At 45.3% G+C, this 22,044-nt stretch overlaps 2 protein-coding genes across 2 annotated transcripts in view; both read left to right on the top strand.

Annotated features, from left to right (window-relative positions):
• Nucleotides 1–3,600, top strand: part of telo2 (TEL2, telomere maintenance 2, homolog) — a 10,980-nt gene extending 7,380 nt beyond the window's left edge. Inside the window, exons 16-21 of the mRNA XM_084456428.1 lie at nucleotides 569–742; nucleotides 1,213–1,304; nucleotides 1,677–1,776; nucleotides 1,905–1,969; nucleotides 2,233–2,348; nucleotides 3,166–3,600. Coding sequence (XP_084312554.1) covers nucleotides 569–742; nucleotides 1,213–1,304; nucleotides 1,677–1,776; nucleotides 1,905–1,969; nucleotides 2,233–2,348; nucleotides 3,166–3,284 — 666 coding nt within the window. The 3' untranslated portion in view covers nucleotides 3,285–3,600. The remainder of the gene's footprint in view (nucleotides 1–568; nucleotides 743–1,212; nucleotides 1,305–1,676; nucleotides 1,777–1,904; nucleotides 1,970–2,232; nucleotides 2,349–3,165) is intronic.
• Nucleotides 3,601–4,550: 950 nt separating this feature from the next.
• ift140 (intraflagellar transport 140 homolog (Chlamydomonas)) overlaps nucleotides 4,551–22,044 on the top strand; it is a gene marked incomplete at its 3' end in the record, with an annotated part of 37,333 nt that continues 19,839 nt past the window's right edge. Inside the window, exons 1-18 of the mRNA XM_084456426.1 lie at nucleotides 4,551–4,677; nucleotides 5,795–5,953; nucleotides 6,116–6,337; nucleotides 6,491–6,612; nucleotides 6,901–7,043; nucleotides 7,530–7,705; nucleotides 7,849–7,940; nucleotides 8,643–8,749; nucleotides 8,989–9,128; nucleotides 9,471–9,674; nucleotides 11,185–11,257; nucleotides 12,766–12,857; nucleotides 13,077–13,204; nucleotides 13,700–13,817; nucleotides 14,006–14,127; nucleotides 14,231–14,366; nucleotides 14,788–14,919; nucleotides 16,079–16,335. Of these exons, the coding sequence (XP_084312552.1) occupies nucleotides 5,807–5,953; nucleotides 6,116–6,337; nucleotides 6,491–6,612; nucleotides 6,901–7,043; nucleotides 7,530–7,705; nucleotides 7,849–7,940; nucleotides 8,643–8,749; nucleotides 8,989–9,128; nucleotides 9,471–9,674; nucleotides 11,185–11,257; nucleotides 12,766–12,857; nucleotides 13,077–13,204; nucleotides 13,700–13,817; nucleotides 14,006–14,127; nucleotides 14,231–14,366; nucleotides 14,788–14,919; nucleotides 16,079–16,335 (2,411 nt within the window). The 5' untranslated portion in view covers nucleotides 4,551–4,677; nucleotides 5,795–5,806. The remainder of the gene's footprint in view (nucleotides 4,678–5,794; nucleotides 5,954–6,115; nucleotides 6,338–6,490; nucleotides 6,613–6,900; nucleotides 7,044–7,529; nucleotides 7,706–7,848; nucleotides 7,941–8,642; nucleotides 8,750–8,988; nucleotides 9,129–9,470; nucleotides 9,675–11,184; nucleotides 11,258–12,765; nucleotides 12,858–13,076; nucleotides 13,205–13,699; nucleotides 13,818–14,005; nucleotides 14,128–14,230; nucleotides 14,367–14,787; nucleotides 14,920–16,078; nucleotides 16,336–22,044) is intronic.

The following is a 22,044-nucleotide window of genomic DNA, read 5'->3' as shown; positions in this document are numbered from 1 at the left end:
TCTTATCTTTATATTATCTTCAATGGTTTTATACATCGGTTTTAGTTCTATCTTGCAATCTGATTGGTTAAGAGCCGTTGTAAAATGAAGCAATAACTCATGAGTGTGGTATATCTCCAATATAATGTCAGTTAGTTGTTGAGCAATAATTGGATAGTAGATAGTAGAATGTGATAGTAGATTTGCAAAGTAGAATGTGAATCAGAATATTTCGTATTTCCGACAGCTGTGTAGTAATTCTCAATACGGGTAAAGCCTCTACAGTGGTATATTGTGAATTATTACGTAGCTGTTGTCATAACTGCTTTTTGTGGTGGAGCTCACTAAAATCGATATAAAAGACAGTGAAATATTCTGTATTATCCATAATGTTCCCCGATGATGTAACCGTTGTATCAAAGCAACCACTTGAGTCGTGGTCTCGCGTCGTGCCCCCTAGCTGTTCTAAGATCACTGTAAACCACGGCCTCACGTGGTTTATTGCTTAAATAAACACTTGTGTGATGTACTATACATGTCTTAGTGTGTTATAACTGTTCATATGATGGTGATGTCTGCTGTATTTCAGGTATTGGCAATGTCGGCTCAGGAGCTCTCAGCACCAATCACGGATAAGGACGGCCTGTCCAAGGCAGGTCCCCTCATTACCATGGATATGACCCCTTACCCTGGGGACGACCCCAAACACTGGCGACAAGTGGTGGAGAGGCGGATCCAGAGCAAGACCAAGCGCTTCAGCAAGGTCGGCTGCACAAAGTGTCTGTTTTTGGGGGCCAAGCAGGGAAGCTGCGACCTGCTGATGAATCGTGACCTCAAAACATTTGATTCTGGCAAAGGGAAAATTAGGAAAAAAGACAAAGGTACAAGCCTGTGCCAGTTGGCTTGGTTTCAAGCTTAAAACTCTTTATGAGGATTTTCTTAAACGTGAATGAAGACGGAATTCACTTTCTGAACCTCATTGTTGTGCTTTGTGTCTGTTGATACTGTGGGAGTTCCCATGGCCGAGACATGGCAACCTGTCATGGTGCCCTAGTTGATACGGCCGTCAGATTTGTTTTGATCTAACTCTGCCCTGCCTCTGCCAGCCCCCTCATTCCTGCTTGCAGGTACATTTCATGTAACATTTTGTAGCAGTGAGTACCGACGGTAGACTGACTCGCTCCACGGCTCATCTTTGGATCTAAGGATGGTTTTGATTTTCTGTCCCCACAGGGAGTGACCCGCCCTCCAGCCAAGGCCACCCCAAATCGCTACGCCCCTGTTGCTGGCCACTTCTTCTTCCCTCTACTCAGGAACTACGACAGGTGTGTGTTTGTGTGTGTGTGAGACGTGATACACAGCTTGTATGCAGGTACATATATATATCTTGTACATATATATAATGTACTCCTAGACTTATACTTGTATATTTATACAGACTGAATGTGTGCAGGTATATATATCTTGTTATATTCTATACTGCACAGTTACTGTACATATGGATGTATATAGACCCGGATATCCCTTGTTTATGCTGCTACCCCCCCCCCCCCCCCCCCACCCCACCTTATCTAGGGACTCCTTCTTTTTTCTTACTCTGTATCTAGTGTTTCTCTCTTATTTTATCTTCCGTCTTACAGTAGTATTCCAGTAATGTGTCTCATCACTCCAGTGCAACACTCAACCTTGTTCCCTAGGCCTCAAGTGACCTTCGACCTCATGGGGAGTGACCACCTGGTCCTGGGGAGGCTGATCCACACCTTGGGCCTCCTGATGCACTTAGCCATCAACGCACCGGTAGGATAAAACACAGACACTGACATTCTTTTTTTGTACTGGTGTCACCTCATATCATGTCATGTCACCTCACATGTCCCCCTATGTGTGGCCAGTGTATGTGATAGTGTGTCTATGGTTGGCTACAGGTGGCCACTCAGATGGGCCGGGCTTTGTTGGATTTTGTTTGGGCTGTGCGCTACCACGTTGACCAGTGAGTACATGTCAACACAGACAAATACAATACATAAAGCTTTTAGATTGTATTGTTAGTGTTATGACACCTAGAGAATAAGCAAGCCACCAAACCCAGAATAGGCCTCGTTTGTCCTTAAGGCTCCATTAGTCTACCCGATCCTTGTCTTTGTCGTTGTGGGAAGGGAAGATAGGCAGGAATGAAAACCTTGTCCTCATAGCTTTAGAACCTGTCAACTACTGTACAATGTTGATTCCAGCCAATCTCTGTTTGGAACACAGGATGGTGAGGCGAGGCGTCCTATTCGCCGTCTGCTCCGTCTTTCTGAGCATGCCCAGTCAGAACTTGCTGGTGGAACTCAGCGACCAGCTGTTGGAGACTAGAGCGTGGCTAGCAGGTAAGGAGAGTTGAAGAATAGTAGCGTACACATGTCCACAGACTTCAGACAGGTACTGGGTGACTTAAGCCAGGTACTGGATATCAAAAAATAAGCCATAGAAAAATGAAAGAAAGTGCCTGACCAAGCCCTTGACAGTCAAAATGCAATAAAGTAAGACATGGGCATTTTTCCAGTGGGATGGTATTTCTGTCTCTTTTCTAATAGCAGGTGAGAAGACCGTAGACAAAATATAGTGAGTAGCCTCGGCTATATACAGTAGAATTATCAAGTCTGTTGGGTTATTGGTAATTGCCATTTCCTTTTTAATAGGTATTTAGAAACATTTGCATTTTTTGGCTTGCACATGGGAATTGGCAGATGACTAGTTAGTAGGTGATAGTTCATGTTGTTATTATAAAAGGCTTGATACAGGAATAACAATACACACGCCTGTGTCTGGGGTTGCAGCTGCATAATGTGCGTCAGTCAGGGATATTCTTTCCACCCTCAACACACACACACACACACACACACACACACACACACAGAAACAGCTGGAAGGAGCATTGCTGGGAAATACAGATCCAGGATATCCGCCATGGGGACAGAGTGACAGGATTTACCCATCAGTGTCGATCTCTACCTACAAAGGATACACTGTCCAAATGGCATATAAACTGTATAGATACTCCCAAATGAATTCTTCTTTATTCGTTGTTTTAGCTAAAAATATTTTATACAATTATTTTACATACATTTCCTGTGTAGCCTTTCTGGGTGTACTGAATGCTCTGCTTAGCGCTAATGCTACTGTATGCTGTTGGGTTGTTGTCAGATGTAGCTGAAGGAGACACTGACGCAGACTGCAGGAGCCTGGCTGTGCAGAGCCTGGTGCTGCTTGAGAAAAGCCTGAAGACTGAGCTGGCGCCCCCTGCACTGGGCTTACAGTCATGATGACCAGAACATAGACTTACTGTACCAACTGGACTTTGAAGTCTTATTTGGTCTGAAAAGGTCAGCCCCAGGTCTGGCCCCAGGTCAGGCCTTGGGACACAGGTTGTGACGGGGGGTGCAGATGTTGCATACCACAGGACTTTGGCCAGCAGAGGGGCAAGAGGATGTAGAGGATACTGGACACTGAAGGAAGTCCTTTCAGCCTGGGCTGCAGGTGCTGGCCCAACAGCTTCATATCCTGGAGCACATGCCCAGGCAGAGGAAAGAACTGTGTGTGACGAGGTGGTGTGGAACAGTGACACACACACACACACACACACAAACACACACAATTTTTGTAATTCCTTTACCAGATGAAACATTTAAAGAGCGGAGAGGAAGATGTCATAGGGCAAAAATAAACTGTTCAAAACTAGCAAAGGAGGATGCATTGTTTTCTCTCTTTCCTGAGAGGCAACATCTTTCTGTACTGTGGCTGTTTATTTACAAAGGATGTCCTGTAAGTAGTCAAACACACACACATATACAGTACAATAATAATACTATGCATCCTTCCCCTGGTGAGAGACCATTTTGATGTATTTGTATGCTGTAATTTGGGTCCCTAAATGGGAACAGTTCCCAGAATGTTTTTTTTGTGGTCATGATGAGTTTTTTTTATTTTTACGGGAAGCAAGTGCTAATTGGGTCCTTTCATCCTTAATTAAGGTTAGTTTAATTTGTAGGTTCACTGGGTGGTTTCCTAGTCATTCCAATATGCACTCAACAATGTGGAACATTTTAAACTGTGTACTATGTGCCTATAGCACGGTGAAGAAAAAGCAGATACCTTTATCTGTTTGTTTCCTTTTACCAAAGTAGTTATACTGAGATATTTTGATACAGATTTTGATGCAGAGACATGACTCGAACTCTTCGATCAGCAGCACAATTATCAGTGAGTTATGCAAGAAAAGAAAGTGTTTCTGAAAAGCGCGACATGACAGCAGACAGGCCGTGTCCGAAATGCATACTACTTGCTATATAGTAGGCGAGATGCAGCATGCTACATCAAAACTATGCATACTGTATTTCGCCTACTATATAGTAGGTACTATATAGTATGTAGTATGCCTACTATATAGTGCCTACTATATAGCAAGTAGCAGGTAGTATGCATTTCGGACACGGCCACAGACTGCATTCTCTTTCCAGTCCTCGGATTGCACTCGGTCATTTCCGTAACTCCTCCTCTCCCGACTAGTCTTCGATGTTGTCGGGGTAACTGGAAGGGACGCTTCCACCGGGCAAGTGGTGCAAAACACTACTACTAAACTAGGAAAGCTCTTACTGTTTATTGACTATCAAGAGTGTTTACCACGTATACGACGGCACCATTTAGAAAGCTCTACAGGTAATTCTTCATTCGTGACATATAGCTACTGTAGGTAGGTTTCTGGCCGTTAGCTAGCTATGTCTAGTTAGCATAGCTAGCTAGCTAATCTGTTGCCACAGGCCTCATAGCATCAAATGTATTAGTTAACGTCAACTAATGGTGCGTTCGTTTCTAACTGGGAGGTGGCAAATTGCGACTTGCTACTAGGAATGATTAAATAAAACACCTCATGAACTCACACTTCCTCGTCGCAAATTCGGATATGTTTCTCAGCCCCCAGTTGCTCGAATGCACTAGATATAACTAGGTAACTGTGATATAATGGTATATAGATATAACTAGGTAACTGTGATATAATGGTATATAGATATAACTAGGTAACTGTGATATAATGGTATATAGATATAACTAGGTAACTGTGATATAATGGTATATAGATATAACTAGGTAACTGTGATATAATGGTATATAGATATAACTAGGTAACTGTGATATAATGGTATATAGATATAACTAGGTAACTGTGATATAATGGTATATAGATATAACTAGGTAACTGTGATATAATGGTATATAGATATAACTAGGTAACTGTGATATAATGGTATATAGCTGAATGCACACAGGTCGGAGGTAGGTATTTTGCGACTTGCCACCTCCGACCACAAACGAACGCACCATTAGCTAACGTCAACTAACTTACCGTACCAGTGAGTTATGTAGCTATTTAACAGTTAGCTAGCACAAGGCAGGGGGTTAGCTTGACGTCAGCTAACTAAATAATATATTATTTTTGAACCCACCTTTGCTAAATATTACTACACATGTGGTCATATGATTAGCTACACAAATGTTAACCAAAGTCACAAATTTGGTTGACAGATCCCGTCTGCTTGTTTGTATATCACGTGGTTCATTTACTAAGTCCCAAATCTGTAAATTGAATGGAAATGGTCATGTTTGAAACGGTCATGCTAGTTAAACTACATGTTCTATCAAATGTACAAAACATAATGCCATATTTCAATGAGTACAATCAATAAAAAACTTTGGTCAACGTTCATATCTTTCATTTATCCATTTTGTCTCCCATCACCCCCGTCCCGTTTTCCTCATCCTTCCCTCCACTGGGCAGGGTGCTGGGGACATGGCGGTGTACTTTGATCACCGTATCGAGGCCCCTGAGTCGAGCGGGGCCCCCTCCCAGGTGGCATGGCATCCCACCCAGCCTGTGTTGGCGGTGGCCTCCAACAGCCCGACCACTGGAGGCAACGTAGACCTCTACCTGCAACAGGTGGGCGAGCTTCTTTTCCATACCATTACCTCACTAATGACTGCTACATGTGTGGAGTTTTGGCAGAAACTTTTACTCAAGAAATCAAGCAACTGTCTAGCATTTACGTACCATGATACCTTCCTGCATACTCCACTGAATTCTTCTTCTTTCTTCATTTAGGGGGAGTATGTGGGGAGCTGCCATGTGGACCGTCCCTTCCAGCCCACGGTGCTGCGCTGGCACCCCACCAAGCCCTTGCTGGCGCTGGGCTGGGAGACTGGAGAGGTGCTGCTGCTCACACACCCCTCGGGAGAGCAGACGGCCCTGCCCACCACACACACCGCCTGCATCACGCTGCTGGAGTGGAGCAGCTCAGGCAGCCGGCTGGTCACTGGAGATCAGGTAAGTGTGAGCGTACACACTGCAGGTACACGCACACACACACACACACACACACACACACACACGCACACACACACACACACATCCTTACACACAGACACACCCTACACTCCACTCCACTCCCTGTTGTTGAGTTATTGTTCCTCTCCATAGATTGGGGTTCTGGCAGTATGGAAGGTGGACGCCAGGGGAAGACTCCAGGGAAATCATCTAGTAAAGCACGAATACAGCAAAGCTCTCACTTACTGCATCTTCAGACCAACCCCCCCTGGAGAGTAAGTCACTAGAAACCTACACGTTTCTAGATAACTGTTCTTCTACTTAAACTCTTTGCAAAAAGTGTTTTTAATGCATTGATGGATATTCTAAATGCCTAAAGGGTTAGCATTAACCATAACCAACATAATGTATATCTTACCATTGCAAAACTGTAGGCTGCTATTCCTGTGTAGAGATAATAGTAATAATAATTCATTTTATTTATAAAGCATTTTTCATTGTGAGACAATCTTTCATTGTGGGATGAGTGCTGGCGGTGACGCCCTGCTTGTGTGCGACCACAGGGACGTAGCGATGCTGGCGAGGGCGGCTGTCGGTGGAGACGAGAGCGCTCTGGACATGTTCAACTGGAGGAAGGCTGGCAAGGGAGCGCCGCTGAAGATGGGCCCTCAGGAGGGACTGGTGTTCTACATCAGCACGGCAGACGGTGAGAGACATCCACAAACTGTCTGTGTGTACTATGAATGAAAATCTAGACTTGGTTTAAGTTAGATTTCAAAGAAGACACGATGTGGTCGATTCAAGCTGGTTTCAAACAAAAGACAATAGTTTTATTCTGGATGACGATTTGCAAACCGAACTCTGAGTAGGAAGTGTTTCCCACGCAGAAGTGAGGGAATGAATAGTGCAGGACATCTTATAGCATGGTATGGAGGAAGTGACGTGCACTTGTACACAAACGGTACAGGGAAGTGATGTCACAGAGCAAATGGTGGTTTTCTATGAGAACAGACTGAAAGATAGTTTCACAGAAGTTGTAAAATAATTAACTGAAGAAGAACAGTCAGGTAGGAAAACAGAAAGGAACAAATGGTGTGGGTAACACATTAGTGAGACTGAAATTTCATTAACAGTACACCTGTTAACGGGCGTGCGCGTGCGTACGTTGATCCCTCTCCTTTGCTGTGTTCAGGCAAGGTGCACTGTGTGGACGAGCGTGGCCGGAGTGGCTCTGTCCTCAGTGTGGACGGCTCCATCCAGAAGCTCTTCTACCTGGGTAGGAGGGATGTGCTGGGAGTTGTCACAGAAACGCTGATGCTGTCACAGTACACGCTGGGACCTGAGGGGGGCGCTCAAGAGCTGATGAAGGTACAGCGTCACCCTATTCAGCTCAATTCAATGTCTTTTTCCAAGGAAATTTAAAAGACATTGTGTACGGAGACGTAATAGACTCCTTTTATTTACAGATATGTGTGTGTCTGTGTGTTATTGTCTGTGGTCTTTGTAAATAGGTGAAGCTGAGTGGAAAGAGTGGTCAGACTGCAGATATCGCTTGGACAGACAACGGCTTGCTCATCACAGCTACAGGGGAGCAAGTTATCAGGTGAGTGGAACATACACGCACACACGCGCACTAGGGCTGTATATCATCTTGGATTTCGCGATACGATACGCATCACGATACACAGGTCACGATTCGATACGTATCACGATACAGAAGTCACGATACAATACGATACGATACGTATTGCGATACACACATCATTTACTGAAAGATTTTAAGTGTTCAAGACTGAACTGAATGGCTCAAATGCACTATTTAGATAACTCAAACTCAATGACTGGACAGAGAGCTAGCTAATAAATATTTTACATTTGATATCCATGCTTTTTAAACTGTCAACATTGTAGTATTTATGGTTTTTCAAAATTATTTATATGTATGCTTTTTTAACTTAATATTGTAGAATATGCTTTTTAAACTGGATTTAAAAATGTAAATATTTTTTTTTTTAACATTTTTAAATTAAATTAAAAATTTTACAGCGCCCGGCTGTATCGATACTCCGGGCTGAAAGATCGATACAGTATCGCGAGACTACGTACCGCGATGCATCGTTGTATCGATACAATCCTACAGCCCTAACGCGCACACACACACACAAACACACACACACACATTGTCTTTCTCACTCACTGGGTTACTCATTCACTCAGCAGGCACACACACATACTCACACATACACACACACATACATTCATACACAGAGTGTGGAACTGACCTACTATATGAATTGATTGGCAGGCTTTGGGATTTGGAGAGAGATGACAACTATGTTCTCTCCCTGGATGAAAGCCTGGGCTTTGAAAGAGGAGAGCTGATCAACTGTGTCTCATACTGTCCAGGCAAAGGTAGCAATATCAAGCTAATATACCTATAATGCTGTAACAGATTTGTTGATATCACAACAGAATTTTCTGTCTCTTGAAGGTATCAAATCATTCATACAGAACATTATCATCATATACATCATAAAATGATAGGTCATTTGTTTAGCACTTTTCCAAAAGCTCAAAGCGCTAAAATATAGAAAGGATCATGATAATACTGTACATTTTTTAACTGAGTTCCTTCTCCTGTGTCTTCCCAGAGATCCTGTCCGCAGGTACCAACCGGGGTCGTATTGCTCTCTGGAAGATGGTGGCTCAGCCCAACGCCAGGACAGACACCAAGGCCCAGTGGAAACTACAGCCTCCTACTGAGATAGAGGGCAACGTCACCCAGCTTCAGGTAGACCACACACCACGCTACACTGCAGTATACATAATATCATACCAATCCTTTTACACCATACCATATACTACACCACACCGAACTTGGTTTTGCAATGTTAACCAGCAGCGTTTTTTTTCACTGTTAACTGTATGTGTGTGTGTGTGTGTCTGTCTGTGTGTCTGTCTTTGTGTCGGTCTGTGTGTGTGTGTGTGTGTGTGTGTGTGTGTGTGTGTGTGTGTGTGTCTGTCTGTGTGTGTCTGTGTGTCTGTGTGTCTGTGTGTGTGTGTGTGTGTGTGTGTGTGTGTGTGTGCGTGTGTGTGTGTGTGTGTGCGTGTGCGCGCGTGTGCGTGTCTCCAGTGGGGATCCAACCTGAACCTGCTGGCAGCCAACAGCGTGAGCACGGTGCTCATCCTTTGTGAGCATGTGATGTCGGCCCACTTCAGCCAGCAGGTGGCGGCGGTGCAGCTGACGCCCTCCCAGCTCAGCCTGACGCTGTTCAGCACCGGCGCCCAGCTCAGCCTGCGCTCACACATGCACATCACAGGCGTCTGTGTCACCAAGGTAGCCAAACACATCAAAGTGAAACGTTTTGATTTTGCTCAAAATTTGATTTCGGCCCGAAGTTCTACATGAAAAGTTATTTGTCTGCAGTCACCAGCACCTTTGCGATTCAGACACACTACGTCTTAGCACCAAGCTTTGTCTTCGTTTTCTGGACATGAAAAGTAAGCTGCCTCTCAGATATGCCACTGAAAGAGTTAAACGTAGAGAATGTAAGCTACTTCAATAATGAGGAGCATTCCAATAACAGAGAGCATCTCACATAGACAGGAATTTGTATACAGGATATATGTGTTTATTATAAGAATCCCCTTTAGCTGATGCTTAGACAACAAGCTAGTCTTCCTGGAGCAGTGTTTCAGCAGTGGTTTTAGGTAGGGCTGCCCCCTGAAAGTCTGAAAGTCGACGAGTCGAATTATCAATCGGAGACCCTTAAGTCAACTGAGATTCTTTACAGTAAGTCGAGCAGTCGTTTTTTTGCTCCACTGACAAGATGCGCTGGTGAGACCACTCACCTGCCTGGTGATTAATAAAGGACAGACCACTCACCTGCCTGGTGATTAATATAGGACAGACCACTCACCTGCCTGGTGATTAATATAGGACAGACCACTCACCTGCCTGGTGATTAATATAGGACAGACCACTCACCTGCCTGGTGATTAATATAGGACAGACCACTCACCTGCCTGGTGATTAATATAGGACAGACCACTCCCCTGCCTGGTGATTAATATAGGACAGACCACTCACCTGCCTGGTGATTAATATAGGACAGACCACTCACCTGCCTGGTGATTAATATAGGACAGACCACTCCCCTGCCTGGTGATTAATAGAGGACAGACCAATCACCTGCCTGGTGATTAATATAGGACAGGCCAATCATTAGTTTTAGACCTAGGCTATTACTGTAGCTATTTGTTGTGCAGTAAAAGGAGACTTAAGACTGATATAGCAGAGGAACGAAGGCAGGTTCCCCTCCACCCTGCGCCTACCCTACTATGCACCAGCAATCACATGCATTTCCCAAACGGAATATCACTCAAAACTGCTTTCCTAGATCAATCTTCTGGTATTAACTAAGATCCACTTGAAAAAAATATTTCTCCCTATAGACAGAGCTCTAACGCAGAGGCTATTCGCGCTCACTTTGAAATGCGCAGTTGAGACTGTTGTCAAATCGCCCAACCCTAATGTAGGCTATGGAACACTGCAGAAAAACAAGGTAGATGGACAATGTGGGCTAGATGAGGCATGTTTAGCAAGAAAAATAGGCATATGTTATTATTGTGATGCCTGCAAGTTTGAGTTGAAAGTTTGAAAGCTGTCCCGACTCCCGCGGTCTCCCCTCAGCCTAGGCATCGTGAGAGAAAAAAGGAACGACTTGTCGAATCTGTGGTTTGAACAGGCGATGACCTGATTCAACACTCAGCCCTAGTTTCAGGTGTTCGCCTCCTATGATTGGACAGTTGTCCCTGATTCTATCTGTTCCTTGCTTTCCTTCCAGGACACGGTTACAGTGTGGAACGGGAAACAGGTGACTGTTTATGAGCCTGCCGGAACACTGCTGCGCAACACAGGTAATAGCCGCCACACTTAACACGATTCTCAACACAGGTAATAGCCGCCACACTTAACACGATTCTCAACACAGGTAATAGCCGCCATACTTAACACGATTCTCAACACAGGTAATAGCCGCCACACTTAACACGATTCTCAACACAGGTAATAGCCGCCACACTTAACACGATTCTCAACACAGGTAATAGCCGCCACACTTAACACGATTCTCAACACAGGTAATAGCCGCCACACTTAACACGATTCTCAACACAGGTAATAGCCGCCACACTTAACACGATTCTCAAAATCTTTGGTCAGAGAGCCTCACAGATGCTGTGGTCAACGATGTAGCAAAGATGTGAGATCACACAATACAAGACACGCTTAGGAGGACACTCCATACTGTACCTGGTGTCACGTGACCATCGCTGTCATTCAGGGTTACCTATAGCAGGGCTTGACATTAATGCTTGTCCACTGGCCCGGGACAAGCAAAATGCAGCCAGACAAGTAGATAGTAACTACCCAAACCCAAATCCACAATATCCTTCTAACTGTAATTTAGGGTCTTATATAATAGTAAGCATCTAAAAGTATTATACATTTATTTCAATCTCAAAGTTTCTTTATCATTCCTCATAATGGGGTTGAATTGGGTGTGGTTATGATCATATTTATTTAGGTAGATAATTCTATGCACCAATCATTAAAAAATCCACATCAGATGTCCCACCCCAACACTGTTGGGCTTGTTGCTTGGCAATTAAATCCAAAGACTGATGCACCAGGGGCTGTAGCTTGCCCCAAAAACTCACCCCAAAATAACCTTAATCATATAAATGGAACCATTATTCCTATCATAATCTGAATCAAGTGTCGCCCTAATCAAGTGTGCCCTGAATACAGTGTGAGTGGCCTAGGCTGCTTAATCATTTTTGCAATGCAACTTACAGTAAATGAAGTTGCTCACGACACATGCAAGCATTTTCATAAAGTTCAAAATGGATCACAGAGCAGACAGTTGATCCACTTCGGTGACTGTACTTAATTAGTTATATTAGCTATACTGTAGTTATATCCAATCGTTCCAGATGTCGGCGAAAATATCACACTTTTAAAATGTTCTTAAGTATGGGAACACTCAAAGATTGGACATGGATGCGTCTGACGCTCTCACATTACAGGACAATCAGTACTGAAGATCTTTGGTCGTTCCAGTCATTTGAGTTGCAGAATAAGGACTTAAATTCTCTAAAATCATGTAGTGTGTGGGGGCTATAATTCTACTGTATATGAGTAGAAACAATCCAGCACTCAGAGACGCATCACAACGGATTATTTTCAATTTTCAAAGGCACAGGCAGCAGCGACAACGGATGTTTCAGCCTTACGGCTTTCCTGAGCTATAATTCCAACCCAGACTTAGTACAGTAGATACAAGTTCTAATTGTGCATAACACTGTCAAAAGTGCAACATGCAGACAGAAGTGGAGTTCTATCCCCCTCCCCCTCCCTCCCCCAGGCTCTTTCCAGTGTGAGTCCCAGGTCTTAGCTGTGCATGGAGAGAACATCTACACTGTGGAGCCCAACAGGGTCCAGGTCCGCACTCCTCAGGTCAGTGTCACACCCCTGGAATCCTCCACCCAAGCCTCACCTCATCCTTATACACACCTTATCATGACTTTATCCTGGTAGATGATGTTATCGGGATGTGGCCACGTGTCACAAAGCCTCCTGTTGTTCAAGTCGAGGGAACGGAGAGGATGATGTCTCTCTAGTCTAGTATGAGCTGACAGGATGTGCGTACTCCTCTGTGTGGTCCCATCTCTCCAGGGGACAGTCAAGCAGCTGCTGTCCTTCTCTGAGGCTGAGGGCAACCCTGTCCTGCTCAGCGTCTGCCACGCCTACCTGGTGGTCGGCACAGACACGGCTCACGTCAAAGTCTTTGACCTCACCCGCAGGTAAATACAACATATACATACCGTCTTTTTGATTTTTTACTGTGACTGCATATTGTTACTTCTTTTCATTTTGACACACTGTGAAAGACAGTATTGTATGGAGACGTTGACTCACAGCCCGTCTGCTGATCTACAATCAGTCCATCCGTTTAGATCATCATTTAACTAACAACGCCCCGTAGCTGTGGTAAAATCCCCTGTAACCCACTGCCTCTCGTGGTCAATTGCTTAAATTAACCTCTATTTAAACAGATAGGTCAGTATATTTTCAATACCGACCTGTGCAAAAAAGGGGACAATACAAAATCAGCAAACACCACATTAATCGCAAGCGCAAATTCACAATACTGTCGCTGTGACCACATACACAGCACGCATGTTTGTGGACCGACAGCGCGCTATAGAGCAGCTAAAGATGAAGCAATTGTGACTCAGATTATATAGCCAGAGGGGGACCTGATTTCAGATCGTAAGTTGAACTCTTGTCCTTTGCAGAGAGGCCAAGGCCCACTGCAGCGCTAAGAACCTGCCGGAGCAGATCCCCAACCTAGGAGCCCTGCACTCCGTCAAGTGTAACGCCAATGGCAACCAAGTCAGTGTTCTAGTCACACAGGTAGGTGCATGGTCACACAGGAGCACGCACGCATGCACATGGACACACACACACACAAACCTTATTTTGTCCACAGTTCATCCCAGGACAATGAACTTTGAACACAATATGGTTGAATGAGCCACAATATGGTTAATAACAACACTCTTTTGTAGCTCATGTGCTTGTTGTGTCCGTTCCCCTCTAAGGTGAATGGGAGACCAGACCAAAAGCTGTACTTCTATGATGTGGAGATGGACACCGTTACACACTTTGACTTCTTCACCGGCAGACCGCCCAGTGGGATCTCCCAGGCTGAGGACGTAGAGCGGTAGTTACAGTACTAGCTACTACTACTATAACTGTGTGTGTCTCTACAGGGTGTACATGTGTTGTAACATATCTTATTCCTGCTGTGTATGTGTGTCCTCCAGGCAGCAGTCTCAGGCCTCAGAGCTGGGCGGCCGCTATCCCGTGTCTCATTTCTGGGATGAGAGTGAGCCTCGTCTATTTGTGTGTGAGACAGTACCGGTCAACTCCACCTCCCCACACACCGATGACACAGACAAGGTACGGTATCGGGCTGCACCACTTCACTATTAGAGAGTTGTCTGTAATGCAGCTACATGGCTTTCTGACCAAGGTTCTGGTATTCTAGAGCAGTCTGTAAATAAAATACAGCTGTATTTAAAAGATAAAATAAAGAACAGAACTCTATTATACCAAAACCATCACTTTACTATCAGAGAACACCATACAAACTGTTTTTAACTATTGTACTACTTTAACTGGGTTGACATACAGAACAACATTCTAATCAGATGCTAGTTTTCGAACAGTCTTTCCATGAGATTTGACGCGTTGAATCTTGAAACCGGCAGTTTTAGAACTTTCCATCGAAGCATTGAAAATCACAAAACCACATTTTGTTTGTCTCGGCTCTTGTATGTAAGCCTGGTTCAGGAAGAGACGCTCTCCTCTCCTCCCTCAGGTGGACGTGTCGGTGGTGACGTTATTCTGCACCCAGGAACACGGGCTCCTCCTGCAGGACTCCTACCCCAAGCCTGGCGGCCTGCAGGCCCTGCTAGCCCTGGACGTGCCCTACTACTACTTCACCTGCAAGGTGGGGCGCCGCGCCAGCAGACGTGTCTAGCGCAGATATAACAATAAGCCCTGTTTGTCCTGTAGAGATAACACTACCTTGTTTGTGAGGATGTCACTTCTCACACTCTTGATCAGATCCTTCTATTCTGGCAGCCATATGCAAGTAACCTGCACTGTTATAGTGCCTGTTTCTGGTAGGGTTTCTTTCTTGCTCTATATATCGTTTCTCAAAGGTCATCTTCACATTTTTATTTTTTATTTTCTCTTTTTCTTCCTGGCTCTCTCTCTTTTTTTTTTATGAAGTTGTCCTAAAGTCGTATTCTATTCTATATTTCTATTCTGTTCTATTTGAATCAAGTGCATGTTTGTTTGGTCTCCATTCATCTCTACTCTATCGGAGGGGTGCTATCTTTCTACCGGAAGTAAGTTGCCTTCAGACCGCGCTGAAAACCCTGTTCATTCTCCCCGACATCATCAGCAGACCTATGTTCTCTACCGTTAGCATTGTAGAAACCTCAGGTTGAAATGACAATATGATCCAGTCAGATCAGTTATGTATGAAGACCACACTGCTGTATTGAGATCCAGTCTTATAGCCATGCCTGCTCTAAAGAGGATGTCTTCTCTCCTGTGCTGCCTTTGTGTTCCCTCCTTGTTCCCGTAGCTCCATAGGTCTCCTATCAAGTTAAAATGCGATGCTCTTGTCTAACAATTAGAGAGACTAACTAGGGCTGCACAATTAATCGTGAATTAATAGAAATCGCGATTATGACCTCCGCGATTAACTAATCACAAAAGGCCGCAATTAATGTGATTAATAATTTTGCTTTGAATTGAGTGTGCTACTGTAGGACTACACGGATGAATCACAGGTGCTTATGCTGTCTGACCAATCACATGCGTTCCCGCTGAGTGCGCTGTGCGCAGCAATTTCAGAACCCGCAGCCGTGAGTAGTGAAAAAATTAGCGAAAACGAGGTCAGTGAGTTAGTAGCAAGAAAGGGATCAATGTCCGTGATTTGGGAGCATTTTGGTTATTATATATTAATATTATATATTAAATATTAATCGCAATTATTAATTGCAATTAGCATTTTGAAGCAAATAATCGCAATTATCATCTTTTGTCATAATCGTGCAGCCCTAAGACTAACTGTGGTGTGACTCCTCCACCCCCAGCCTGGTGAGAGGAATCCAGAGGTGCAGGAGGTCCTCCCGGCGGTCCCCTCCACCTCCCCAGCCCAGGCCCAGGCCTCGACCCCGTCCCCAGCCGTGGCTGCCCCATCCCCCCACATGGTGTCCAGGCGCGCCCTCAGGGACTTTGTGGGTCTGGAGGATTGTGAGAAGGTTACGCGAGACGCCATGCTCAACTTCAGCTTCTACCTGACCATCGGGGACATGGACGAGGCCTTCAAGTCTATCAAGCTCATCAAGAGGTACCGCTACAGAATGTTAACGGCTGTATAACAATTGTGAAGCCTGTGCACTCTTGTGAATAATATAGCTTCACAAGAATAGAGCTTAGAGCATCAGGCTTTACTGCTTAACTCCTCCCCTCTCAAGTGTCTATTTACCAACAGTTGCTACCGGTGCGTGTCTCTACATGCCAATCTGTATGTGTCTACATATACACATGGATTAGTGTATAAATTAGTGTTAACGTTTGCTGTCTCTGCAGTCTTGCAACAAAAAAAAAAACGACCGCTGTCATCATCAGGACAGCCTTATACAGCCTGCGCTTTAGCCCAACTGGGGGAAAAAGCTAGCGCGTATGGCGCTAAACGCTTGGAACACAGCCCTTGTCTGTAGAGCTGTCTAGAGCTCATTACCCATTGTAAACAACGAGAAAACAGCGGCAGCTCTAAAATACACTCGTTGGTGCACCCTTAGACAGACACGCACACACACACACACACACACACACACACTACTAACATTAGCTAGCTAATAGCTATCTTAACTCAGCTAGTTAATACGCCAGTTGCAAAAACACGACACTGGGTTGTAACGTAGCTGTAAAACATTGGTAGCCTAGCCAAGCTCCAAGCTCTAGTGCGCTCTAAGCAGCTGTAAGCTTGGCGCTGTTTAGCTAATACAGCTCATTGATGGACCGTATCCTTAGATATGAGTCAGACTGTGGGAATCCGTGTGAATCATCGCCAGCAAATACGAGCGTGTGTAACGCGTCTTGATCCAGTCAGAGGGCCAGAGCAGACGTGCAGGATGGCACGCGGGTGACATCCCTTGTTTGCCGTCACCACTTCCTCCTCAGTCTCCATCCACCAGGGCCCTGTTAAAAGCCTTGCAGACCGGGTCTGGCGGTAGCTACGCCACAGCGCGGCTGGCTCAAAGGCTCAGGAAAGGCCACGGGGACGGTATTGTTAAAGCGTCCTTGACTCCTCTCAGACTCTCTCTGAGGGTTTGCGGCGGGAGACTGTGTGACAGGTTGCGTTGACTAACGTGGAGAACGGTCATTGTTGCCTCTCTCGTTTGATCAGCCCCCGCGCTTCGCTCCACACCTCCGGCTGCTGAGGTCAGCGTGGACGGAGAGGTCGCGATCGGATCCCGTCCCTGACCCAAGATGATTATGTTATGGGACTTGGAAGGCATTTAGAACTAAGAGCACAAACAAGCTATTCTGGTCTAGATTCATTTTCTGAAGTATCAGCTTGTTAAGGATAAGGCAGTCTGCATATAGTCGGCTGTTCAAATGGAAACGTGTGCAGTTCATATAGCACAGTTGTTGGTTTCTTTGGAAATCTTGATATAGGTAATGGGCTACTTTAGAGGTGGGATGATGTCTGTAAGCATAAGAAATTTGTAAGCAGAGAAGTTTGACTGGGATGGAAGTGTGTTTGCATTGCAAGGAGGATACCGCCATTCTATCAGATCCCACTAAACAATCCTTTATTTGCTTATATTAAGTAGATTTTTAAACACAGGACATGATTAAGGAGTTTTACTGTGTGTGTGTGTGTGTGTGTGTGTGTGTGTGTGTGTGTGTGTGTGTGTGTGTGTGTGTGTGTGTGTGCCTTTTGTGCCTTTTGTGCCTTGCTTTTGTGTGTATTGTTACTAAGTCGTTGGCTGAAGGGATGTTCTTCTCTAAACACCCTGTGACACATACATAAATCCCATCTCCCTGTTTAGCCCAAAAGGAGTGACTTTTCCATCCCATTCAGCCAAACAGAGTCAGGTCAGAGAGTGGATCAGATCTAGCCCAAAATACTATTTGAATCAATAATTTCAACTACTTCTCTGTGCTTGATTGTTCTCGCCTGGCTCAATGAAATGGAAAATTGAAACTGAATTTTCAGACAGGTTTTGATTCCACTTGGAATTTATGTGATTCGATCGGTTCCGAGCAGAAACCGAACTTTGCTGCCTTGCCTTGTCTGTACTGTATGTGACAGTGAGAGTCACTTCAGCGCCACCACCTACATGAATCCTGCCATTTATCTAGAGAAGAAGTTGTACATTTCCCTGTTGTATTGCAAAGGGCACGTACAAACAAAGGGGAACATTGTATATGTATGTGGCAAATGGCACATTGGTCGGATATGCTTCTGAGCTTTATAGGTGTGATGACAGCTTTAGTAAGTTCCTCACTGACTATTTTTACAACAGGGATAGAAATTGGAGGCATTGTGTTCGATTCCCGCTTGTCCCCGCCCACAGGATGATGCTCTTCCTGCTCAGTGTCCCACCAGTAACCTGCATCTCTCTAGTGTCCAACCCATCTGCAGGGGCCCACCGCCACAGAAGCAGTCTTTGAACTGCCCAGACGTGTTCTAACGGTGGGACTGGCAGGCAGGCAGGAATCGCTACACGAGGCACAACGACTCTTTATGTCCCATTGACAATGCTTTGCTGAGATTAATGCTTTGCCTATTTCAAAAAAATGAGAGAAAGTGGTAGCCTTACAGCTGCAGTCTTTTTTAGATACTTACTGCATTCTGGAGGTATTCCATTCGGGTTTTAAGGCTCTTCACGTTAGAGTCTGCCCTTCTGAGTGTTTAATGATATTTTATTGGCTGCTGACTCTGGAGACTCTGTCATTCTTGTACTTTTAGATCTTACAGCTGCTTTTGACAACATCCTCATCTCTCATCTAGAGCGTTATTTGGGCATCAAAGGTACTGCTCTTGAGTGGTTTAAGTCATATCTGTCTGAGAGGAGTTTTTCTGGGAGTCACGGTGAATTTCGATCATCCACCCGCCTCGATGACTGCAGCGCCCTGTATGTTGGTCTGGGCCAGGCCTCGCTGTCACGTCTCCAGCTAGTGCTGAACGCTGCTGCCCGGCTACTGACAAGGACATGTAAACCAGAACACCTCCTGTTCTTGCCTCCCTCCATTGGCTTCCAGTGCAGTTTAGGATTCATTTTAAGCTTTTATTGTTTGCTTGTAAAGCCTTGAATGGTCTGGCCCCGCCCTATCTCGCTCACACCCTACATCCGTACATCCCACTACGGCCTCTCAGGTCAGCTGACCAGTCGCTCATCGACGTCCCTAAATCTAGGCTAAAGCACAGGGAGGACCGAGCCTTTTCCGTCGATGCCCCCAAACTCTGGAGCAAGCTGCCCCCCCCCCCCACATTAGGCCCCAACGCTTCCAGTGTTTAAGTCCTGCCTAAAAACACATTTGTTTTCCCTGGTGTTTTAATACTAAATATCAGAGTAGCTCTTTCTTATTATCTTTCATTATGCTTCTATTGTCCTATTGTGTTGTCTACTGTGTTTGGTCAACTCTTGTTGTTTAAATGTGCTCTCTAAAGAAAGTTGGATTGGATTGGATTGGATTGGAGAACATAGCTCTCTAAAATATCTGATTCATACCCATATCAACCTCATATAAATATCTAGCCTTCATGTAGTTGTAGACCAAAGCAAACACTAAATTCTCTCTCTCTCTCTCTCTCTCTCTCTCTCTCTCTCTCTCTCTCTCTCTCTCTCTCTCAGCACTGTCAGATAGAAATGTGGAATGTCTCTCCTCAGTCCAGACCCCCAGTGCTATTTCCTCTCATTCATGCTGTCCTTGACTTCAGATGACACGCTGTAGGGTTATCTGTCCATATGAATACAAACCTTCACTTACAAATGTTCCTTTGCCATCGCCCCTTCTATTTAAAAGGATCCTACTTAATTTTTTCCATTTCCGAGTCAGACAAAACACTTGTGAGAGTCTCCAGGAGTGCAGCATACAGTAGGATGATGTATGACGTGATGTCAACGGTCATGATTACTGGCAGAAGTGGTGTTGTCAAGCGCCAAGTGCTGTTCTAATAGCAAAATGTGGCAGTATCTTAATTATTCCACTTCAATCACTTTAGGAAAATTATAATCCAATCAGAAAGAATAAGAAAATATTAAAGAACGGCTACAACATAGTATATACCTTAGTTCAAAAACCTTATTGTGTGGTTGGGATGGGTAAGGGGATAAGCTATTGGCATAATATAAAGTCCTCAGTCTGAGCTCTGGTCATGTGGAAGACCTCTCCTCCAATCACACAGTCCATGGATCGTCCGGATGAGCTTGGACACCCCCAGAGAGCCAGGGTTCGAGACACGGCTAAGCTGGGTCTACATACAGTACAGCGGTCAAGACAGTTTTCAAAATTTGATTTTGAACGTTCTGAAAGTGACGTTTTCAAGATTCTAAATGTCAAATCTTGTGGAAAGTCTCACGACAAGACTAGCATCTCGTTTCGGCAGTGGTATGTCAAACCTGCTTAAAAGAAAGATAGTGAATGTTTAATGAATACGTTATCATGCCCAGTTCCACGGTGCACAGAGGCAGCTAGACTTCTTCTTCTGGGTCCTCTTTTCTCTAGTCTGCCCCTCCTGTTTGGTCTTTCCCCTCAAGACCACCTCCTTTTCCTCGTTCTGCTGCGCCTCCTCAGGCTCCAGGCTGTCGTGGATCTCTGTGTAGATCTCTGTGTAGCCCGTGTTGTGCCCCGGCGCCTCCCACTCTGGGGGCTCCTCCTTCCAGCGCACATACTCCAGGACGCCCTGCAACCTCTTGACATCACAGCAACATCCAGAGGTTGTGTCTACTGGCCACAGCAGAGCATTACATTCGGAGTGAGAATGAGGTGTTTCAGTTTGCAGTACCTGAGCCTCCTTGAACACCTGATCTCCTTTCCACTGAAGCTCCTCAGTCTCATCAATGACCTGCAGGAGTGACCCAGTGCTTTGGTCCAGTTTGGTCTCCGCGTCCAGGAGAATGGTCTTGGTGAACAAAAGGAGAAACAGACCACATAGAGACGGAACCCTGTCAAACATATCCCCGTTTGCATTATGGTCATGCAGTGAGTGAGTTTGCCAAGACCAAAAGCCAACCTCTAGCTTTGGAAAGTTCTCTTCATTCTCGAGGACCCACTCCTCGGCCCTCTGCACTGCCCGCTCCTCCCTCAGCACCTGTAGAGCAGAGGCAGAGCTCAGCCACGTAGCAGCCCACTGACTGAGGCCCATCTCCTAATGACACATGACCACTGTACGGTACCTCAGTGTGGAGCTGGTAGCTCCTCTGCCTCAGCTCTGCGATCTCCCTCTCCTGAGAGGATCATAACACCACAGAGCAGCCATGAGATAGAGAAGACAAATAAAACGTCTTTTTTTTTAACCATGTTTCCCAAGACACACATGGAAGCCTTGACTACTGCTGAAGCACTGGGGCATTAGACAGAGAAAGTTCTCATGCTCTCCAAATCAGACTCGGAGAACTACTGGTAAATGATTGAAGAATGAGCCAGGCAAAAGAGGCCGAGCCGGCAGGTGGTATGTGTTACCTGGGTATGGATCATCAGGTGCATGTTGTAGAGAATCAGGACCAGGGGGTCAGTCATGCCAGGGAGAGCTGTAGCGGTGGCCTCGGAGGCAGCGAGGCCCAGGGCTGGTTTAGGAGACGTGTGACGGAGGCCCACGGGAGGACCAGCTGCAGCAGCCGGAGCTGGGAGCCCAGGGGCTGCTCTCCACGGCATGGACATCTCTAACACAGCCAGCAGCTAGCTGATAGCTCAACACACACACTTTAAAATGCACAACTCTAGATGTTATCATGTGGTAGCAGCTGTAGTAGATTATCACTTTGAGGATTCTGGAAGATTGCTTTGTCCCAGGTGATCACTGATGTCTCAGTGAGTCTGG

Source organism: Borostomias antarcticus (assembly GCF_949987555.1).
Source record: "Borostomias antarcticus genome assembly, chromosome: 22".
Taxonomy (NCBI): Eukaryota; Metazoa; Chordata; class Actinopteri; order Stomiiformes; family Stomiidae; genus Borostomias; species Borostomias antarcticus.
Note: the sequence above shows the minus strand (reverse complement) of the source record. Positions and strands in the feature narration are given on the sequence as shown.